Raw genomic sequence first — 22075 nt, 5'->3', positions numbered from 1 at the left:
AAAGAAAGGTTTCCAGACATTTATTTCTGGAACTGTACACCAGGTATTAAAGTACAACAAATACAAAATAATGCTCAAAAAAAATCAGTGTTTATGTACAAATATTAAAACCAATGCAACAACAGCGACTTCCTCTTGAACATCTGATACTAAAACATGTTCCGATTGTCACTTGATTTGTTGTTATGCACAGGGTAGTTATTTTAAACTGAGAATAACTGCTATCTATGTTTTATTAGGAAGACTATAACCATTCCTATTTTATTGTACAATTGATAGCATCTTCCTCCTTCTTTCAATGAAAAATAGGAATAATAAAAATAGTAACCTTGTCATTATCTTACAAATAACTGTATTTCATTTCCGTGTCTGTAGACGATGTGCTTGTAATGCTGGGCAAATGGCGTCCCTGTTGGTCAGTTTATCCATTAGTTTACATTCAAAGTTGAAATACTCAATAGAGACTTTGGTTAAATTAAGTAGTATCACTGTATCCTACTTGAACGGAAGTTTTCCTATATTTTCGACTCTCAGTTTTAATTGCACAATTCATTGACCTAATTGTACACAATTTCGTATTCTTCAAACAGTATTGTACATCCTTCAAGTAAATTCAGCAATTTGACCATTACAAGAGGAAGACTAAACACTCAAGAACCTAGCATGGGAAGATGACGTGTGACCAACTGTGGTATTGCTATAATCACAGCACCAGTTACACTTCTACATTAATCTGCTACCCTCTTCAGATTCCCTGTACATAAAAAGGATACATTTACCAACACTGCAATCGCCCATTATGGATTTTTTGGTTTGTTTGTATGAAGAAAACACGTGGCAAAGGACAAAGAACTCATCACAGTTTGTTACAAGAACTGTGCTTCACTGTGTAACAGCCAAGGCATTGTAATTTCTTCACATGGTTGCAATTCGGTTAACTCCATGCTGACTTTCAAAACACAATTCTTTTAATAAACAGTAACAAGTTCTCCATTTAAATGTTTTAAACTGAGAGAAAAAAAGTAAGTCCAGCTTTTAAAAGTAAAGTTCAATAAATAGCTATTTTACATGGATAAAGTCATAGTGGTACAAATCTATGGATGTCACATTAAGCATGCACAAAAATGTTACTATACACAGAAGTAGTCAGAAAATATTGAAAGAGATATCTAAAAAGATATGAAGAATTTACATATTTACGAAATCTTGCAAATTATTGCCTCATTTTAACAAGGAATTAAAAGTAAACAATACCAGCCAGCTAGCCAACAGGCTAAATAAGATCAGCATTTATATTAAACTACCCAGAAATCATTTTTCTCTCATATCATTTTCTGAATTTTGGTCAAAGTCTTTATTAAATAACTAAAGTGTCCATTCAACTTGCTGACAACCCAAACCTTAGACAAGTCTCTGCCTACTTTAAGAGCCCAGCAATGCATAGATAAACTGAGTATATTACTGCATCAACTAATGAAAATGGGCATGTTCATTTAAGTGCAACTGGTATAAGCATTCAGTCATCTGCATGATTTTTATACAGACCAGCCACTCACTGTAAACCCATAGATAAACTTGAATGTATAACAATGGAAGATTATGGCCAGAATTCTACAAAATTACTTAAAATGGGTTGATTCATAAACAAAGGAAACAAGGTACAAAGTTCAGCACAAAACACAGCAGTAAGAAGCTGAGAACTTGGCTAAAAATGTCAAGAGTACAACACAGGGCCAAGGCTACCCGTTATTTACTGTGTACTTAATAAAGTTAAGTATTTCAGATGTTTAAGTTAAGAACTGATTACAAAATTGTATCTACTTTTGTCCACTGTGCTAAACTAATTTGTTTTTAATATGATAAATGTGCTATTGCATAAACACTTCAAAGCAATCTTCATTATAATGCTGTAAAGAAAACTCCATATGCTGCATCTGAAACTTGGGATATCAATGCAGTTCACAGTATGCGTAATAAATACCCTTTTCCCTTTCAAATATTAAAGTCACTACTTTCTAATTACTCAGCACAACCTTGAAGCAACTATTGAAAATATCAACAATGCAAACTTAATTGCTTGAACAATGAAAACAAATTAGTGGCAATTAAACTTGTAATACAAACAGTGCAAAGAAAAAGTATGGAGGGACAGGAGTAATCCTACTGAAGGGAGGTTCAGGCTTTCATTAGAACACCCTGCAAGTTGTATGCTACAATATGTTACAAGCCAATACTATGCTTGGTTCCTGCAGTAATTGGAGCAAACATTTGCAAGACAAACGTCCTGAATGGCTAAATTGCACTCAAGGTTCAAAATAAAAAAAATGTAATGAAGTTAAATAGTTGCTTTTATGGGATGCATTTTTACTCATCCATTCCTATTTGACCAAAGAAGTGCAGTGCCATTTTGAATCCAATGACTTGCCAAAACAAATAAATGCAATCCATGCTAAATAAAAACTTTCAAGTGTGTACTTCAAGGTTATACTATTACTATATAAACTAGATAGTCCCTCAAAACTTAGTAACACTTAGAACTGCAGTGCTCCAAACAAATTAAGATGTCTTCCAAATGTAGACTGTTTAGTGGTAAATCCTAAGCTGTTCAGACTGTAGCTTTTAACATCAGCTGCCTTAGGAAAGTTAAGGTACACGATTGCATCACTCTTCAAAGTTGTGGACAAACCCCTTCCAAATACAATATAGCCTAAAACTCATCTGTATGAGCCAGTAAGTTTGAAGTACACAGATGTCTATGGCAGCATGATTACTTCTGTGTAAGGTAGCCATGACCTTTAATTTTGCAACAGCATTCAAGTGTAGATCTTCACTTTACTCATCTTAAGTCCCTTGTGCTAGCTTCCACATACATGAATTTGCTGCTTTGTAAACTGAAGTGCTTTAGTTTAGTATCACATGAGAGAAGGTTCCATTTAAAAAACATCCTTGTATGTTTGTGCAGTTTAAAATAAACAAACCCATCCCTGCCTTTATAAGGGGGGGAAAAATGCTACATTGAGCAGGGATCAGGATCGGTAAACCTGTAAACATTGTTATTCCACTGCATCCATTACGGCAAAAGTAACTTACACTAAAAAAGCCACTCCAATCCGTTCAGAACTTCTGTGCTGGTTTTGAAACAGTGGCCTCCGTCTACAGGCTTTAGGAAAAAAAAAACTGAAGCAGAGCTTAAAGCTGCATCACAGAGTTCTCTTAGTCCCAAACTCTGCCACATATCCTATGACATTTCCACATTTATGGACTGAAAAAAGAAATTACTCTTGATAAATCAAGATATAGTTCTATACATACAAAGACATCACTGATGTCATAAAGTTCAAACTTCCAGTGAAAGACTAAGCAAACCTGATAGTTCCCATCAAGTTTACTACTACTGCATAAAGTACCCATTTGTATTTGTTTAGTTTTCCACAGTCATTCTGAATGAAGGGCAGCATGTTGGTGGAGAGTGTGGGCATTGATAAAACCATTTGTCTCATTTGCAGATAGACTGCTGAAGTCAGCCACTGAAACAGCCATTTTGGCACTGGTAATGTGGTGTGTGTGGTTCTCAAAGTCCACACCAAGGTTATTTACAGAGACATCATTCATGAAAGATTCTGGGACAGCAATCCCCATTTTCAATCTTTTTGCAGGTCTTTCTGCCTCCTCACTGCACATGTTCATTTGGTTTAGCTCTGAATGATAAAAGCCAGTCTCAAATAAATTAAAACAATCACTTTCACCATTGCTAGGCAAGTTAAGCAATTCTTCTGTTCCAACAGGCACATGATTAACTGGTGCTCGGGGTAAGCTATCCATGGGAGGAAAAGCGTCATCCAGGCAGTTCACATCTGAAGTGTGGCAGACTGTAGCTACACTGTTTGTCAGTGCTGGAAAACAGATGAACACAAATGCAAATGAAATAGTTGTTTGCGTACTTCCAACAAAGGTTTTTTTTTTTCTTGATTTACCTGTCAACTCATTGGCAGTGATAGTGTTAAGAATGCTTAGCTGTTGATCAGGAATGGTTTCTGTTCGACTATTAGATGTTAAGGCTGAAGAATGCACTGCTCCTCCAAGGGATTCTGCTTCATCTACCAAACGATCCATGTAGTCCCTAAAAGAATATTGCATCCATAATGTATTATATAACTAGAAAACAAGACCTATAACTTATGATAGATTTAATTTCAGTTGCCATAGCCACTGAAGCTTTACATTGCAATGACAGAAGTGGGGTGGGGGGGAAATCTTCTGCATTTACGATTTACAACAGAAACACATTCCAAGAACATTTTTTTACTTACGTAACTCCTGGATGATGGTTGTATTTCTTCTTTCCAAATCTTGTTTGCTGAGCAAAGTAATCATAACGTTCCGACTTCTTCCACATATAGTAGAAAGCCACACACTCAGCAACTGTTCTGGTTCTTACCTAAAGGGCAACAAAAAGAATTGACAAGATTAATGCAAAGACTTAGGTTTTGTCATCTTCCCAATTCCCACTCCTGCAATATTGTTAGTTTTTATTGTTCTGGAACAAATCTTTGTAGACTTCAAACTGACCTATAGTTTAAGTACCACATTTGTTCTACTCATTGCATTATTGGATTTTTTTTTAAACTAGGTTTAAACTCTCTCTACATCTGAAGTACTGAGACACATATATATAAACATTTTTAAAACGGTCAGATATAACTTTTCTTACGATGGAAAAAGCTGAGCAAATGAGTGATCTAAGAAGAATGAAGTACTGAAGACTCTGGGTATGTATTCCTTTGGGGAAAGTCCAGAATTGCGGAGGCTTTGGCAACAGAGTTGTCAAATTGGAGCAGCAATAAATGCTTAAACAAAATAAAACTGTAGTCTTGTTGAGAAGGTAGTAAGGACCAAAAAGACTTATTTTGATCTACCACTAATTGTTTGTCTCTTTCCCTAAAATTGAAGTGCTATGTGAAATCAGATTCTTGGAGAAAAAGTCATTACTTCCACTTTTATGTACTTTTTGATACAGAAACATTTCACATCATGATCACATCACCCACAGTTCCAGTTTTACAACTCTATCCAATACAGTCTGGCAGTAAAATACATTTGAGTGTTTTCAAACATACAGAAACATCGGTGGTGAATGCAAAATGCCTTGGGGCAGTAGCCTAACCTTGCGAGTTTAGGTACAGACATACCAGGAAGGGGAGGAAATTAACAGATGTCCATATGCTAATGCATGAAGTCCCAGTTAACAAAGCTGTGCACTGCAGTGACAAGGGAACACATCTAGTTAAGCTCCTCCGCACACTAAACCTTGTCTAGCTGATACCTGCTATATAAAAGTGACATCACCTTATGCTGGATCCCAGAACTTTCCCTAAACTTTCTTGCCTTTTGCCTGGGAAAAAACCCAGTAGACTTTCTTAGACAAATTCTGGTCCGTAGTGACAGACACATCAACACATGTTTTGTTCCATGTTGGAAAATATATTTTGAATCTCTGATGTGTTAATGTTTATTGTTGAAGTCCATTTAAAATCTGAACTATCCAAATTATTTAGGATGGTATTGGGCAGGTATTGGTCAAGACCAGCAGACTGTTGTTGAACAGCAACCACAACCCTACAAAGTTCACCTGAAATACAATAAAAACACCAGACTCCTAAGGAAAAAAACCTTTAATATAGTATCAAAAGTATAAAGGAGGTATACAAGAAATTTGGAAACATTCATTTGTTAACTACTGGTTTTTGATAAAAGTAACAAAAAGGCCTGCCTATTCGTCAGGCACAGAGAAGTCAATCAGAAGCAATCCAGACCAAGATTAGAACTCATTTTTGGCTCAGAAAAGAGAGTATTATGGATGAGTATACCTTATGAAAACACAGAACTCAGCCTGATTCTGTAAACTTGCACCTTCCTGGTGACAGAATAAATTAGGCAAAGATGCATTCTCCCCTCCTATAGCCATGGTATAGAAATACTGTTCACTTCTAGGAAAGGCATGAATTTAAATTGAATTGTAATGCACATGCATGAATAGAAGTAATGTCAATTTAAGTTGATTTAAGAGATAATATATTAACTCATCTCACAATGCTTAGTACTTCCAATGACACTTGGAAATATTAGTGCAAAGAAAGGAAAAATTGGTTCCAAAATGCCAAATTTATTTTAATATAGTTCTTACTTCCCTCTTCTGTATGGCTGCTGACAAACATATTGCCTTCGCATAGTATCATACAATTTACCAACTCTTCCATTTAACTGTAGAATACTAACCTTGTTTTTCTGTATGAGATGAAAGTCTTTTCCATACATCAGAAGTGCATTTTCAAAGCTTCTGCATTCTTCTTCTGTCCATGCTGTCATCTCTTCTAGATAATTATAAAAGTAGCATGAGAAACTTGATTTCACTCATTAACCTTTTACAAAGAATAAAAATTTTGTTCCTAATGGATGAATATCCAAATGCATTCTAAAAAAAAGTAATTCAGTTATTTAGATCTATTTTATTTCTCCTACTGAGAAACTATCCTACCTGAAATTTAATGTTCTTTTTTACAAAAAATGATCCAGAAGAGTTTGATTTCAGAAATCTTTTATCTTTGAAGGCAAAGGATATTGCAAAGGTTTATTGTTCTTAATATATTTGTCATCAAAAAATAAGTATTTGATAAGCATCACAGAGGTGATAAGTGTGGTAATTTTTCTCAATATTCTTGTTACACAGGTCACAAGGAAAAGTGGTTGTTGGAAAAAAGAGCAAGGAAAATCCTGTTTTGACAGATGGCCCTGTTTTGACTGAGTGAGCATCACAGACACGAAGGCCTGACAGAGCTCAGCCCTGCCGTGCAAACCACAGGAACAGTGCTGGGCCCATACCCTCCCAGGCACTCAGCAGTCTAGGCCATGTCTTACCCAGAAGCTAACTACCAGCCTGGATGCCAGCCTTAATGCATGGCACTGTAAATCACAGATGAGACACAGGGTGGGGATGAACTGTCATCAGGAGGGCAATTCCAAACTGACACTGACAGCCAAAGGGATGCAGCATGAGACAGACTGCCCAGAACATACAACACCTTGCCTGATATCATAAACTCCCTGATGAGGTAGTGCACTCCTGGAAAAGGCATAATGCACCATGGAGGAGGGCCTCAGCACTAAGCCTAGGTCAAAAAGCTTTACAGGACAAACTGACTGGGACTACAGTTAACATGATCCAGGCTTTTGAAAAATAAGGGATATCGGGGAATCCAGAAAAAAAACCAAATAACTACCTGGTCCTAAAGGGCCACAGATCTCTTCTAACCCCTTCAGATCTCTTAAGGAGAAACTGCAAATTTATTTTCTACTTTTTTTTTTAATAATTAAGCCTACATTTTCTAAAATTGATTTTGGTTTGACAAACAACAACAATAATAATTCAAGACTCTTGTTAATTTCCTATCTTGATTGTAGCTTTGTAGGTATATATAAAAGGAGAGATTTTTTCAGATATCTTACATTCATAATGGTGATCCAAAAAGTTTTCACTCAACTAAAATTTAAAGCCAGTGGGGGAAAACGCATTCACACATTTCCAAGTATCTCTGGAAGCAGACACTGAAAACTAGACCTTTCTGCTCCCAGATGAAAAGTGATAATCACTCCACTGCAGAGCTGTTTTTTTCTTTCTTAACCCCATCAATTTTGCATTCCTTACTACAGAGTTCTCAGCCTTTGAAGAGGAGAAAATACCCCCATGTAAAGTCTCACTGCTAAGAAACTCGCCTTGGAGTGGTGTATTTTTGATTTCCATACTGAGAACAGTAGTGAGCTTCAGTGGGTAGAGTAGATCACAGTATAATGGCTACTTGAAGAGAGAGACACTGACAGCATTACAGAGTCATAGAATCATTAAGGTTGGAAAAGACCTTCAAGATCCCTTCAACTTATAGCAGAGCTCATAACCCAGTCCACTTCACACAATATATATACAAAAATCAAAGACAAAATCTCATCTTTGTTAAATGACAGACTCAAGGAAAGCTCTCCATGCCCTATGGAACTATACAATAGAGCCCGTTTAGGGCTGGCATAGCAAAAATGTTAGCACAGGGTAGGGGCTTATTTATGTACCCACCTATATTTTCCTGATTTTGGTACAAATGTTATCAGACTGTAATCAATCACTATCTCAAAGTGATACTAAATAGTGGGTGAGAACTGCTTTACAGCAGCAGAATCACGTCTCTCCCCACCCTTCTCCTCAATCTGTTTCATTGTTACAACAACTGTGGATGAAAGAAGGGAAAATCAAACTCAAACCCTCAACCTTTCTACAAACTGTAAACCTCTATAGCAGAACCTTCAATTGGCCAACTGTCAGATTATACCTAATTTGTGCTAAAATCATTATGACAGGGATGTGCTTGATAATGTGATTCCTACTCAAGGATTTTCCACACAACTATTTTTTTTTAAACCACGCTTTCCTGAAAAACAGGGATTCTCTTACCCTGAGATGCCTTTCCATTTGAGCAGTATCTCTCAATTGCTTCTTTAACGTTATGGCTACTTTTAAGAAGTTCATACAGTGCCTACAAAATAAAAAAAAGTCTTTAGAAAAAGTCAAAGTTTTCTAATATCCAATCTAGACCTTCAAAACTAATCTTCCAGTGAACATATGTAGTGTAAAAAAAAAATAGAGGATTTATTTTTACATATGATGAAAATTTAAAAATAAGAGCCAAAACCAAAACCGCCCAAAAGCTGAGGCAAGATTTACCTAAAAAAATGTAAAACACTATATGCAATTATTAAAAAGGCTAAATTTGTCAACAGTATGACCATCAGAAACATCACAGATCACAAGGCTGCCCACATTCAAACACTCAAGATTTTTAAGCATGTACTTAAAAATTTTAAGTAACGTCTTGACCCCATAATATCCAACATTGAGTAGTAGTGCCTTTATAATACAAAGCAGAAAGAGACCACGTGTTAATTACAGAGTGTTGTGTCACAAAATGGAACAGGATATAAAACCTACTTGTTCATTGTCCCGTGTATGTAGTCCTTCAGGAATTCTGCCAATCATTTTTTCATTTCCTGTTCTTAAGGAGGTTTCAAAAAGGTATTCTTTAACTTTACTTTCTGAGATCACATCAGGTTTCCAAAGTAAATGGTCTTCATTTTCATAAGCTGATAAAACAGAAATCCATTCATGCCATGTATAACATTTTTAAGGCTGTAACACTAAAAGCTATTTCACAAATACGAAGAACAGGAACACAGAAGTAATCAAATCAAGCCATACCACTTTTAAACAGCAGATCACTTTGGCTATTTAGTAATTTTCCACAAAAATTTGCCAAAAAATTATGTAACAAAATGGCAATCTATATGGCAATATCATGCTTTGTTTTTTCATTCAGTAGCAACTGAATGCTGTTAAGAACTTGGTATGTTGAATGCTTTCAGTGATTAGGATGTACAGTCCTCCACAGTACATTGAAATGACATCTGCAATTCTCAGCTTACTTCAAGGACAATACAACACACAAGAGCTGACCTGAACCTTTGTCAGTCTGTGCATATGTTTCAATACTAGATTAAACTATAAATCCTTCACTCTGATCAACAGATGTGATTACCATTGCACACCATGTTTCATGTACTCTCTTGGCAATATAGAATTTGAGTTACTTAATTCAAATTAATTAATACATAATCCTAATGGCTGTTACAGCAGAAAAGATGGAGATGCTCAAAGCTCCCCTAAAAATGCAGGAAACAACATTAGGCTAAGATGAAGAATAAAATGACACCTTTGAGAGTTTTTTAATGGCTTATCAACACAGATAAGCTTTCAGTCAGACATGTTCCCAGTGTAAAGTTTACAGGAGTGCAGAACTGCTTAATTCTGGTAGCTGGACTACATAGCACAAACGTAAGCCCCTATTTGCCATCTCTAGTTCTTCCAGGTGTGCAGAAAAGGCTTTCATAGAACTCTCCAGCCCTACTACGAAGCCCAGCCTTCCAGAGTGCTGGTGATACTCCTCATCAGTCTTCTTTATCAACCAAGACATCACAGTGCTTTTTACTGGAGTCCATTACTAATAACTTCAAAAGATGTTCCTTGAGCTCTCTGATCTGGCAGCTACCCCTTTGCTCTTGGCCATGCTATCAGACAACACTTTCACTGGCTCTCTCTACTACCAGTTAATTAAGAGAAAATCGTCAGATTCCCTCTTTGGTCATCCTCTGGTTATAAGAACTTCCTTAGTTCTTGGCTAAGGATAAGTCAAGATTTGGAAATAGTAAAAGAACTACCCACATAAATCCAGTCCTTCCTTCTCCACTTCTTGCAACCCATTAGCACCATGCTTGAATTTAAAAAAATTGGAGGCTTTCCTGTATCTTAAGCAACACAAAGATATTCACTTCCTAACACTTCCAGCTCCATCCCTACCAAATATTCTTCTTCTCTCTTGCAAAGGACTTTTCATCAAAAGAACAGGTGGCATTGTTGAAAAGATTTAATACAATTCACTAAAATAACATCCCCCTTAAATGTTAAAGAAACTTACAGAATATAAAAAATTTACAGAAAAAAAAACCCCACAGAATGCCCTTTATTTATTATTACATCACCCTACCCATTTCTTAATTTCACAGCTGTTCCACCCATGAGCAAATTTTTTTGCATTACTTGCCTTTTTAATTTCACAGCTATATCTGCTGTGTTTCTAAATAAACAAAACTCTATTAAATAAGGCTGGTTTTCTCCACTCTAGCACAACTGCAGTTTTTAACCTAAATTTGCACTGGAGTAACATCATATTTAAAACACCTCATTTTTAAGACACAGTATAACAAGACCTATACAAGGAAATTTAAAATAGCTTATTGCTTTGTTTTCCATACCGATTTTGTAACTCACATGGCTTCACTTGCCAAAAAGAACAAGTGAGGAAAGAGACTGTTTTGAACAACTTCAGTGTAAACTAAGTTACCTGCTCACAGACCAGCTATGGTTCTCCAACAAAAGTAACTCCTAACTCCTACAGTTAGTTGAAACCTGGTATTAGCAGACACTTCAGAGTTAAGCATCTAATTTTGTCATAAGAATGTCCTCTCTAAGTTGGAGAGTCAGACTTCTGAGATGTAAGTATACAGTTTTCAATTTTCTAGAACTATTTTAATGGTCTCTGAGACTTTAGCCAGGTAATTGAATTGATCTTACAAATTTAAATAACATTTTTCCATCAAGAGCTATGTATAAACATAAAATAAGAAATAAAACAATTATAAGAACATACCCTTTTCATCATCACTGCATCTGCCAAGGTAAGCTGGAATTTCAGCCTGATACTGTGAACCAACCATTATTTCCTGAAAATATAATAAAAATGAAGAGAAAAAGTGATCAACAATGTTTTGTGTATGCAAATATAAAAAACGTCATTAACCTAGCATGTGACATGGAATTCCTGAATGAAGGTACAATTTTAGGTACATACTAAAAATCTTACTTTTTACATCTTTTTTTAACAGCAAAGTTCTAAACTTTAAAAAAACATAATTATTACCTTTCTCAAGTCTTCAGATGAATTACCATTGTCTGCCTCTACATCTTCACCATCAGATTCCTTATCTCCATCACATGTGGTGTTTGCTTCAGAAACAAAGAAGTTTGCTTTCAGCTATGAAGAATTTTCTGTTCAAGCACAGAACTACAAGATATCATTTACTTTTTAAAGTAGCACCTGCTTTTATTCAGGGAGACACTTTTTGCGTGTCTTTTGATCCAGATTTCTACGAAAACCAAACCAGAATGAAGTCAGAACACTCTGGTATTTATATACTGCAGAACTGAAACATTTATCATCATTGCAAATGACACGATCTATTACATTTTTTTTGGTTGATTTTCTCAGTAAAAGCTTATACATAGAGAAAAAACAGAAAACTTCCAAGCCTGTGACGCAGCCTCAGGTTAATTAAAGCTGAAGGCATGCCTTTATTACCTGCTAAAACCTTTCAACAGAAGTTTTAATGGGCATTCACAACATTCCTTTAAACCAGGCTGCCTTAGCACAGAATGAAGATACAAGAGAGACATACAAAATGGAGTAAGTAAAAGAGAGCAAAAGACTCCTTATTCCTCTTATAGATTTTTTTTTCCTTTCCCGTAGGAAGAAATACAGCAGAGCCCTCCAAACAATTCAGATACATTACTCCATAGAATAACTCATATTTTAGAATCTGGAACGATGTGGCACTGGGTTCTGAAGCAGTTCTATTTTTATAGTTGTATAATCCCCAGCAAAAGGGAATCTACATTTGTGACACAATTCCACCTATATTGTATTCTCCAACTTCAGAAAAAACATACTCATAAATTGGGCTGAAATTTTAGCTTCATCACAGCTAAAACACCATGAATATCAGAGACAATATCCAAGACTAAATGGACTGAGGGTCTTCTTCCATAGTAATTACTAAAATCATCAGTCTATCTCTTTTCGGTTTTACGAGTAGCAAGCAAGGGGTTAATCTGAATGAATGGAACAATATGCTTGGACAATCAGGCAATTATTTTGTCCAACTAATGTAAACTTAAGGAAACTGTATTATGTATTAGATAATGCATATCTTAAAACTTAATGTTATCTTAGAATCTGGGAAATGGACAAAGACCAGAAAAAAGATGGAAATGCCAACAGCACAGAGAACTGACATCTCCTTCCCTGAAATGGTGGACACTTGATCTTAAAATGTCCAGCTTAATGTTCTAACAAGTAACATTTTGAAAGAAAACCGCGACAGCTGAGAACAAAGATGACTGTTTCCTAATCCTCAGTACAGATGAGGGGCTAAACATATTTCTCTATGAAGCTGCCACACTTAAAATGTCATATTCATTAACAGTTCCCAAGTGCTAGCATGTTTTGGAGTTTAACTGAAAAAGGGGCATTACAATTTTTAAGATTTTTGTATCTCTCTTTCAATACAAATGTCCTGCATTTATCAGACAGCAGCATGCAAATGGCTATGATTGCTGGTGACTGAGGCAGCACAATCCCTTTATTCCCCCCTCCTCTACAAAAATTAAATCCCCCATGGAATACCTTAAGGTGTTTGCCAAATTAGAACTGTGATATAAGTTCTCCACACTGCTCTAACTCTAGGACACCAGTGAACAAATGAGATGCAACAGGCAGTGAGGAATATCTCATTCAGGTTGGATAACTGAACCACTGGTTCTTTCCCATAACAGCTCCATGGATAGTGAAATTTTGGTGGTCATGGGTTTACAGGACCCATCCCATATAAAACTACTTTGGCTCACCCCATGAAGTCCTATGGAAAAGTGTTGAATGTGTGAAGGGAAATAATCACAAAGACACTGCGTCCCAGTTCACATCCACAGGCTGCACGGAGGAGTCACTGGCTTAAAAGCAGCAGCAAAAATTTTAGTACAGAAACACTAATTTAAAAGAATGTTCATATAATTCACTAACATATTGAAAATCATGAAGAGTGTTCCTCAATACAGTATTAACCATTGCCTATGAAGTAATTGTATTTATAGAGACATGTATTTTACTTGTGCTTTGAGCAGAGAACCAAATGTAAGTCTTTTAGGTACTCAGTAATGCCAACCAAAGGTAATGTTCATGTACAACATCCTGCACAACATCCTGCAAAGCACTGTTTCTCAACTCCTGGTACAGTGAGTAGTACTCCTCAATTTTGCTATTTTAAGGTACGAAGCTATATATAATGCTACAACTTTTTGAGTACTATTATAAAATTAGGTTTCCTACATCTTAGTGGCCGAGGAAAGAAGTCAGTAGCCTCATGTGAAGTAACTGATGGTGTCAAGTCATCAGCAGAGGACTGTGTTTCTTCATCGTCACCCGACAAGAGGTCTTTAGCGATTTCCTCCTGTATCATTAAAATAAAAAAAAATGAAACCTCAGAGTGACTATAGACTGGTAAGCACTTAGATTCAGCCAATTGTAAGCCTCATTAATTAAAATGAGTTACCTTCCCGTAAGAAAATATAGCAGACCACATGGTTTGCTACTAGTAACTCTAAGAATATAACCTTTCATTTCGGAGTCAAACATAGTGGTTCCCCTGTCTTCTATTAAAACAAATACACACAAATTAACTTCTGCAAGTATCAATCTCAGATGTTCCTCCAACTGCTTCCAGTAAGAAACACCAATGTAAACTGCCTCATGTACTTAGCATTCTGTTATTCATTGCATGGCAGATATACTGAAGCTTTAAAAGCCTACTACTGCCTCCTAAATTCTGGCAAAAAAAGCCAATCAACCGAAAAAAAAAAAACCTAGCCCAGTTTTTTGTAGACTTTTGCTGAGAAGATAGTTCTGATGTTTTCATAGGTTAAAGAAAAAATATTAAGAAAGAAAAGGTGCACACTTCCTCCACTCGCAGACATGTTTGAACCCCTCTAACAGAGATTTTGGAAGGAAAACAACTGTATTAGACAATAAGCCAACTACATTTTTGTAGCCTCAACACAATCGTGAATCCTAATGAGAATCAGATGTGCAGAGCCATCATTATATTCTTCTTTCTGTGGAGTTTATCATTACATCATACTCACAGGGAAAAAAAAGACATATACTTACTACTTGCATACTTTTTAAGCTCAGCTACAAGCTGCACATGCTTTGTGGCCAAAAATCAGAATAAAATCTCAGAATTTTAAGTTAACTTGTAAACCACAAAAGCTGAAGTTTCAGGGTTTTTTATTAGCAATGCAACACGTATAGTCACAACACATAAAACAATCTCTCACCCCCCATGGCTGATACCTTTCTAAAAGATACGCATTTGAAAATAAAATTCCAAAGCATTCAAGAGTACATTTTCAAGTTATTTTCATAACATTTTTTGGTACTTGATGTGTGGTGGAAGTCAGAGATATTTCTGGACATTGCATATATTATCAAAAAATCCCACTTCTTAACTAAAAAAAAACCCAAAACAACTAACAAACCCCCTACTTAAAAGTTCTTCGCATGTGTTTTAGAACTGTTGACATATTTAGTTTTCTTTTGTACTAATATAGTGACACTAAAGTTGCTGTGCATCATTATTAGAACTAGATGCCCAGTGTCCTTGAAAAGGTAAGATCCCAGAGTGACAATATATATCAAAGTTAACAAAGGTATGTATTTTGTAACATCAAGATCAATATGACATGTAATTTAAAGCCACCTGGATTTCTGCTTTTAAACAACAATTCAGGTGAAAATTATTCTGACTTACTTTATCTAGAGTCATATCTGGAAGTTCATCTGCAAGTTCACTTGGAGAGCTGTTCACACTGGAACCTGGCATAACTGGAATCGTAGGTTCATAGCCATAGAATGCTAGTAAATCTTCCAATGGCATGTTTCCTTCCTAATGCAAGAAGATTTGTAACACTTCAACATATTGCCAATTACTTGTAAACAGATCAGGCCTAAGAGAATAAGACATATTTTGAAGAACAGAAATAAAAAACAAAGAAAAACTAAGCTAAAAGCAGGAATGAGCAAAGGTTTAAAATATTGTGATTCTATAACAGTTACTGTGATAACAATTCATAAATATTCTCTTGGCATATAGTGAAATTCTGTCAAGCTGTTGGGGAAGACATTTTACTGGATGCAACTAAAGAGTAAATATTAAAAATGTGCTCCTTATCTGATTGATACTGTAGAACATGATTTGTCAATATTTCTTTAAGAGAAATATACAAAACCTTGAAAATTTCATTCCTACATAGCTACAGCTGCACATGTGAAAACCCCCACAGAAGTAAACCAATACAGCAATTTCTAAGCCCTTCCTTTCATCTCCTGCACAATGTATTTTATATTAACCACTGAGAATGTAGCAAGAGAAAGATAGCCAAGAAAAGGCAAAAATCAAGAGAAAGGCTTGATTTTAAATTTGTGTTTTCCAATAGCTTTTGATCAAGTGATTCTAGTAACTATCATCATACTTGCATCCTAATACAATTAATAAAACAATAAAAGTAGTGAAGATTTTTTTTTCATTACCTGGTTCAAGACATCAGAGTATGAAAAATATTTTCAAATATTTACACCTTTAGAAGTTATACCTCTAAAAATTTATTGTTTAACTCACACACTGATCAAATTCCTTTTTTTCTTTAGCCATGCAAGGTTTCATCTTGCAAAGACTTTTCACAATGGGTAAACAGAAACTCATGTCCAAGTCTTTCCAGGAGAAGGACTTAAAGTAATGAAGTATTTAAGATGAGTGTTTCTCAGTTCTTCTTTCATCTATTACAGAAGCAGTAAGAGAATTTTGTGGAGTAAAAACTCCATTTTAACCATTAGACCTGGCAAACTGCTTCACTACTACAACAGCAAGCTCATAATCAGCAAAAACCTAATTGTAAAGGCAGTAAGGCAAGAAAAAAAAATCAGGAGTACAAACACTGTGAACTCCATATGCAGAAAATTTGTTTTTACATGGACTACATAAATACAGCCTTGTATCTGATGCTAAAAACCACATTTTTTTAGCATAACCTGCAGTTATGCTAAGTGGTGTAAGTGGGTTTCCAAACAGTAATGCAAATAGCATCAATTTCTGGGTGTACACCATTTGGTGGGCATTTAGAATGCATGCTACACTGCCACGGATGAACAAGAGGTGTAAATATGAAAATCTTCTTATTAAGAAGTGTAAAATGGACTAGGAAAAGCCAAAGAGCACACTGATCACTTTGTACATCCACTGAATGCTAAACTGATTAAACTAAGACATAGAAATACCATTTATATAGCAAATCAATGTGACCCGTTATGCCTAAACCAGGATTGTTTGTCTGCATATTGGAAAAGTAAAACCTGACCAACATAATGAAACACAGCTAGATGTCATTTTAATAGTATGCAAAATGTACAGTTTCAACGTACAAGTGACCTTAGACAACAGGCCTCTAAAACCTATGTCAGTGATTTCTCTACCAAAGAAAATGTGCTACTAAATAAAAAAAAATATGAGACCAATACATTTAAGAAGCTAAGTTCAGCCTCTTCTGTGATGATGCACTGCTACATCTTAACCTGACATATTTTCAAACAAGCTGCAAATGCATTTTTGCAGAAAACTGCACTATACAATACAAATTGAAGGGCAGGTTGAAGGGTCTTTTCACTAGGAAAGTTACCACGTGTATGAAAAGTCAAATATGGATACAAAAGTACAATATGTACATTCACAAGGGAGAGAGTTTCTCTTACCTTTTCTAAATCTTCAATTTCAGAGCTGAAATTTTTGCTTTCTTCCATCATTTCCTCTTCTTCGAGAGTTCGCTCATCATCATAATCATGTACAAGCATTTCAGCAGATGGGTCAAAGTCATGATCCTCAGATGATAAAGAGCCAACTATCAAAAAAAAAAAATTAATTTGAGAGATTTTTTTTCCCCTATACCAACACAAGAAATTAAATCCCAGCAAAAAAATTGCATTAATTCTCTTACAAACAGGATCACAAATCTCAGTGGAGTAACAAATTTATAACTACTTGACAAATTCAGCTGCTTTAGATGACCTTTCTTCTTCATATTTTTAAGTAATAAGGACTGCTTTCTCTCTTGCTACAAACAGAATAGCAGGAAGAAGTACCTAAACGAGCAAAACTACGTTTCAGGAAATACAATCCCGAATTAATATTTTACTGAATAAAAGATGTTCAAAACACTCTTGAAATCGTCATTAAGATATAAAGCCCACACATCAAAAGATATCAGAAGCTGCAAGACTGTCATCTATAGACTCTGATTTTATTGATCTGATTTATATGGTAACAAGCATTGCTTTTCACTGGCAAACAGGTAACTTAGGCTATGAATTCACATCCTACTAATAGCAAAATAAAGTGAGACTCGCTTCCAATTGCTTTAGCCTCACAAATGGATCTTCCAATAAAATTAATTTGTAGCACTAGATCTAGAAAAATAAACAGCAGAATTTCAAGAGATACTATGGAAAATACACTAAAAATAACAAAATGCTCCTAATGGATCATATTAACTAACAACACAGTGTGATACCTCTGTGGTCCAACAGACACTTTTTAATTACTGAAGACAATACTCAGTAATCAAAAAAGTACTATTATTTTAAATGCACTTTGTCATGTGGAAGATTATCACTAGAGTAAATCAGTTTTCACGACTAAAATATTCTGCATCAGTAGTCACTGTTCTATAGTCAAGAATCACCAAATTACAGGGTTGCTTTGCTCTTTAATGTTCACTTCTTTATGGCTTTCAGGTTGGAGGAAAAAGACAGATTAGTATATTTCTCTTTCACTTCTGGTTTCCCCTTATATACTAGTGGTCTGTTGCAATCCTTAGCTTTCAGGCATCAAATAAAATGTTTATCAAGAATTATTTCTATCAAGGAACTTCTTCAAAAGTTTTGAAAGAAATAACTACAAATTTTCAACCCTCTTCAAAAAATAATAAAATATTCCTCTTTGCACTGCTTTCAGCCTTGAGACAGCTGTATATACCAACACTTCTGAAACTTAAAAGAATGCAACTTCTCATCATTTATGCTAAGTATTCATTCTGTACATGCAGATAATTGAATTTGTTCAGCTTGCCTAAGAAAAGCTGTCAAAGTTTGTAATATCATACTATAGAGAAACATTCAGGTCAAAAATGCTTTTTATTCCCATGCTATTCATATTATGGTCTCACAGAAATTTCAGCATAGCAGACAACAATACTACAGTTCCCATAATGACATTATGTGTTTAATCCTCCTGCTGCTGGCCATCACATCCTGCTCAAGTTTTAAGAAAATATCAAGTGCCTAAATCTAACATGCACTTATAAGGGCGTGATCAAGATTATTGCTTCTAATTGCTCTTCTAACTCATTTTCCATTTAAGTCAAGGGGAAGTTCTGTTCCACAGACTTTACATTAAAAAGTCACACTTCTCCTATAGTTCTGAATGCTCAAAACACCATTTAAAATATTCAAAACTATACTGAAAAATACAAGCTCAACAAATTTCATAATAGTTAAAAATGATGACAAACACTGCAGAATGCATTTACACAGAAGCAAGTATGTTCCCCAGGTATTTGAGAATAGCCCTGCTGATGTTAATGATGCTTGGTTAAATAATGTATTCCAAAGAACATTAAGAGCATTCAGTTACAGCCTTAAAAATTACTTGTTATGAGTTTAAACGTTTTCTGTTATTACCAAGAAGTCAAAAATTTAGACAAGCCTGTATTTATCAGCAACAACAGAAGCTGTCTCTCTCCAGGCTATCTGGCTTTACTGAGATGCTGACTTAAAAGTGCTACACAACTTTGATATAATTTTTGGTTCCGAGGAGCCAATTTCTAACTGCAACTGGGCTTAAGTGAAGGATTCCGTAGCGCACATCTCCTCTTAAAAACCTGGCAGGCGGTTAACAGCGTGCACACGAAGTCTTAGGAAAACTGCGAGGGGATAAATTTGGGAAGGAGCAGCAAGGACAGAACGGCGTGCGGGCGACAGGCCGGGTGCCGATAAGGTGGGCGAGGACGAACCTGGGCTCGAACTCCCAAAGGAAGCCTGCAGGGAAAAGAGAGCGAGATAAGAGCGGGCTCCCTGCGGCCCGGCAGCAGGCAGGGCCCTTCAATCCACGCAACAGTCGGAGCTGCCCCGTTTCCCCACCACCCTGCTTTGCCCCGCTCCCCACCAGCGTCAGCCCCAGCGTCCCGCCCTGCTGGCCGCTCCATCCCGCTCACCCTCGCCCATCCCTCCTTCCCTCGCTCCCGCCTGACGCCCTCCGGCCCTCCTCCTCCTCTGGCACAAGGCCCCCAATCCGGGGCCGCGCCAGGCCCGGCCGGCGCTCCCGCTCCCTCCGGCCCCGGCCAGGCGGGACGTGTCACGGACTGGACCGGCCGCCGCCTCGTCCCCGCTCCCAGCCCGCAGCTTGCTCCTCCTCCCTCCCTTCGGGCCATTCTTCACGGCCCGCGCCGCAGCGGCGACACCGCCGGCCCGTCCCGGCGCCCCTCCGCCTCCCGCGGGCCGCGCACCGGCACCGCGCCCGTCCCGCGGCCTGGTCGCGCAGGTCCCACCGCCCCGACCCCGCCGCCCCCGTCGGTCCCGCCGAGTAGCCGCGGAGGCGCCTCCCGGGGGTGCCGGGGCGGCGCGGGGCGCTGCGGGCGCGGGGCCCCGCGGGGTGCCGGGCGAGCCCCGCGCCCGGCCCGCTCTGCCCGCTCACCTCCGCCATATTGGGACGATGGGGCCGAGCGGCGGCGCCGCGCCGAGTGCCCGGATGGCGCCGTGAGCCAATGGCGGCCGCGGGCCCGCCGGACCGTCCGTGCGGGCGCGAGGGGACCGGGACGGGCCGGGCCGGGCCGGGCCGGGCGGGGCGGCGGAGGCGGGGCAGCGAGCGCCGGGGACCCGCCGGGACCCTCCTCTGGCGGCGCCGCCCCGGCCGGCGACGGCGCTCGGCCCGCCCCAGCCCGGCCCCGCCCGGAGAGGGCGCCCGCCCCGCCGGCGGAGTGGCTGCTGGAGCAGTCGGCGGAGCGCTCAGCGCCGGGCGGAGCTGTCTGGGACACCCCGGGCCGGGAACGCCGAGCGTGAGTGGACCCGGCCGTGTCACCTCGGTACCGGGTGCTGGTGTGCAGGAGAGCTGGCGTCACGCTGACCCCCACGCCATAAGTGTCAGGAACTTGAAACAGAGCTCCAAAGCCTTCAGCCTTTCTCGTGTGCGTTGACTGCTCTGGCAAACAGAGAAAGTAAAATTTAGTTTGCAGTGTTTTTGTCTAAAACGTGCCATGTCTGTTACATGCAAGTTATATCTACTCCTTTTTACAGAATCACAGCATTGTCAGACTTGGAAGGGACTTTAGGAAATTCCCTGGTCCAAACCCCTGCCACAGGGTGGGTGTTCATGGACTCAAGGACCATGACTCGCCAGGCCAGCCTGTTCCAGTGCACTGCTACCCTCAATGTAAAGTTCCTCCTCATATTTAGGTGGAATTTTTTGTTTTAATTTATGGTCATTACATCTTGTCCTGTTGCTGGGCACCACTGAAAAAAGTCTGGCACCATCCTGTTGGCATTTGCCTTGGAGATATTTATACACATCAATAAGATCTCCTCTCAGTCTTCTCTAGACTAAACAGGCCCAGGTGCTGTAGTCTGTCCTCATTAGAGAGATGTTCCAGTCCCCTCATGATCTTTGTTGCCCTTCACTGGACACTCTCTGGTACTCCTTATCTTTTTTGTACTGAGGAGTCCAGAATTGAGCACCATTCTCCAGATGTAGCCTCACAAGGGCCAAGTAGAAGGAAAGGATCAACCTTCCTTGACCTGTTGGCCATACTCTTCCTGTTCTCTTAGTGGCATTTTTTGTACCTCTATGCATAAAGTTGGGTTGGGCTGTCTTTAGTTTGATTCCTTCATCCCAGGCTATAAACACCGATGCTTTTAATTTTGGATTCACAATTTCCTGCTTCTGGCCAAATTTCCATGGCCATACTTGCTTATATTGAATATTGTTCTGCTGGAGGGGTGGTGTGTGTCACAGCAACACTCACAGACAGTAGTGCCCTAGGCTGCGTCCCGTATGGGGCATTTGGGAGGCTCAAGGCTGTACACAAAGTGAATGGCTGCTTTGGATGCGTCCTAAGTTCGGTTTGGAGACAGTGTAGAGATCTCAAGCTAATTTAGGTACTTGAGCAGGAGAATTCTACAATGTTCAACTCATTCTGCTGGCACCTGTTGCTCTGAGAAACAGAGTAAGTGAAATGCTGCACTGCTGAGTCTAATATAATTCCAATACTCAAGCTGTTCATATGCCTTCAAACTACACAGCAGCTACAATGTAGTCATACTGCTTTCAATGTTCCTGTGGTAGAATGCTGACAACATAAAAATCATGCGAATCTTTGCAGAAACACATATTTTAGGAAAGTTATCACAGTCACTGGCAGCTTCATCAGTACCTCAACCTCTGTAGCCTGATCAGCCTTCGTGTTTTTTGAAGTTACCTAGTAAAAATGGTC

The 22075-nt window shown here is 38.3% G+C and overlaps 1 protein-coding gene across 2 annotated transcripts; it reads right to left on the bottom strand.

Annotated features, from left to right (window-relative positions):
• Positions 1-4: 4 nt before the first annotated feature.
• Positions 5-20387, bottom strand: MIER3 (MIER family member 3). Of its 2 annotated transcripts, none has more exons than XM_053931897.1 (13): positions 20284-20387; positions 19604-19628; positions 17289-17434; positions 15295-15429; positions 13815-13935; positions 11574-11659; positions 11304-11376; positions 9032-9183; positions 8498-8579; positions 6277-6371; positions 4311-4438; positions 3975-4120; positions 5-3893 (listed from the first exon to the last, which is right to left on the bottom strand). In XM_053931897.1, the coding sequence occupies exons 1-13, from the start codon at positions 20290-20292 to the stop codon at positions 3436-3438; spliced, it is 1656 nt and encodes a 551-aa protein (XP_053787872.1). In that variant the 5' UTR covers positions 20293-20387; the 3' UTR covers positions 5-3435. The 2 variants fall into 2 exon arrangements, with proteins under 2 accessions (XP_053787872.1, XP_053787873.1); XM_053931898.1 differs by having other exon boundaries at positions 6277-6368.
• Between the last annotated feature and the right edge of the window lie 1688 nt (positions 20388-22075).

Source organism: Vidua chalybeata, chromosome Z (genome assembly GCF_026979565.1).
Source record: "Vidua chalybeata isolate OUT-0048 chromosome Z, bVidCha1 merged haplotype, whole genome shotgun sequence".
Taxonomy (NCBI): domain Eukaryota; kingdom Metazoa; phylum Chordata; class Aves; order Passeriformes; family Viduidae; genus Vidua; species Vidua chalybeata.
This window is presented reverse-complemented; position numbering and strand designations above follow the sequence as displayed.

Bases quoted from the DNA above. Each gene is read 5' to 3' on its own strand.
- MIER3 (XM_053931897.1), bottom strand. The intron at 4,121-4,310 runs GTAAGTAAAAAA...ATATTCTTTTAG, and splicing joins AACCATCATCCAGGAGTTAC to GGACTACATGGATCGTTTGG. The intron at 3,894-3,974 runs GTAAATCAAGAA...TCTGTTTTCCAG, and splicing joins CACTGCCAATGAGTTGACAG to CACTGACAAACAGTGTAGCT.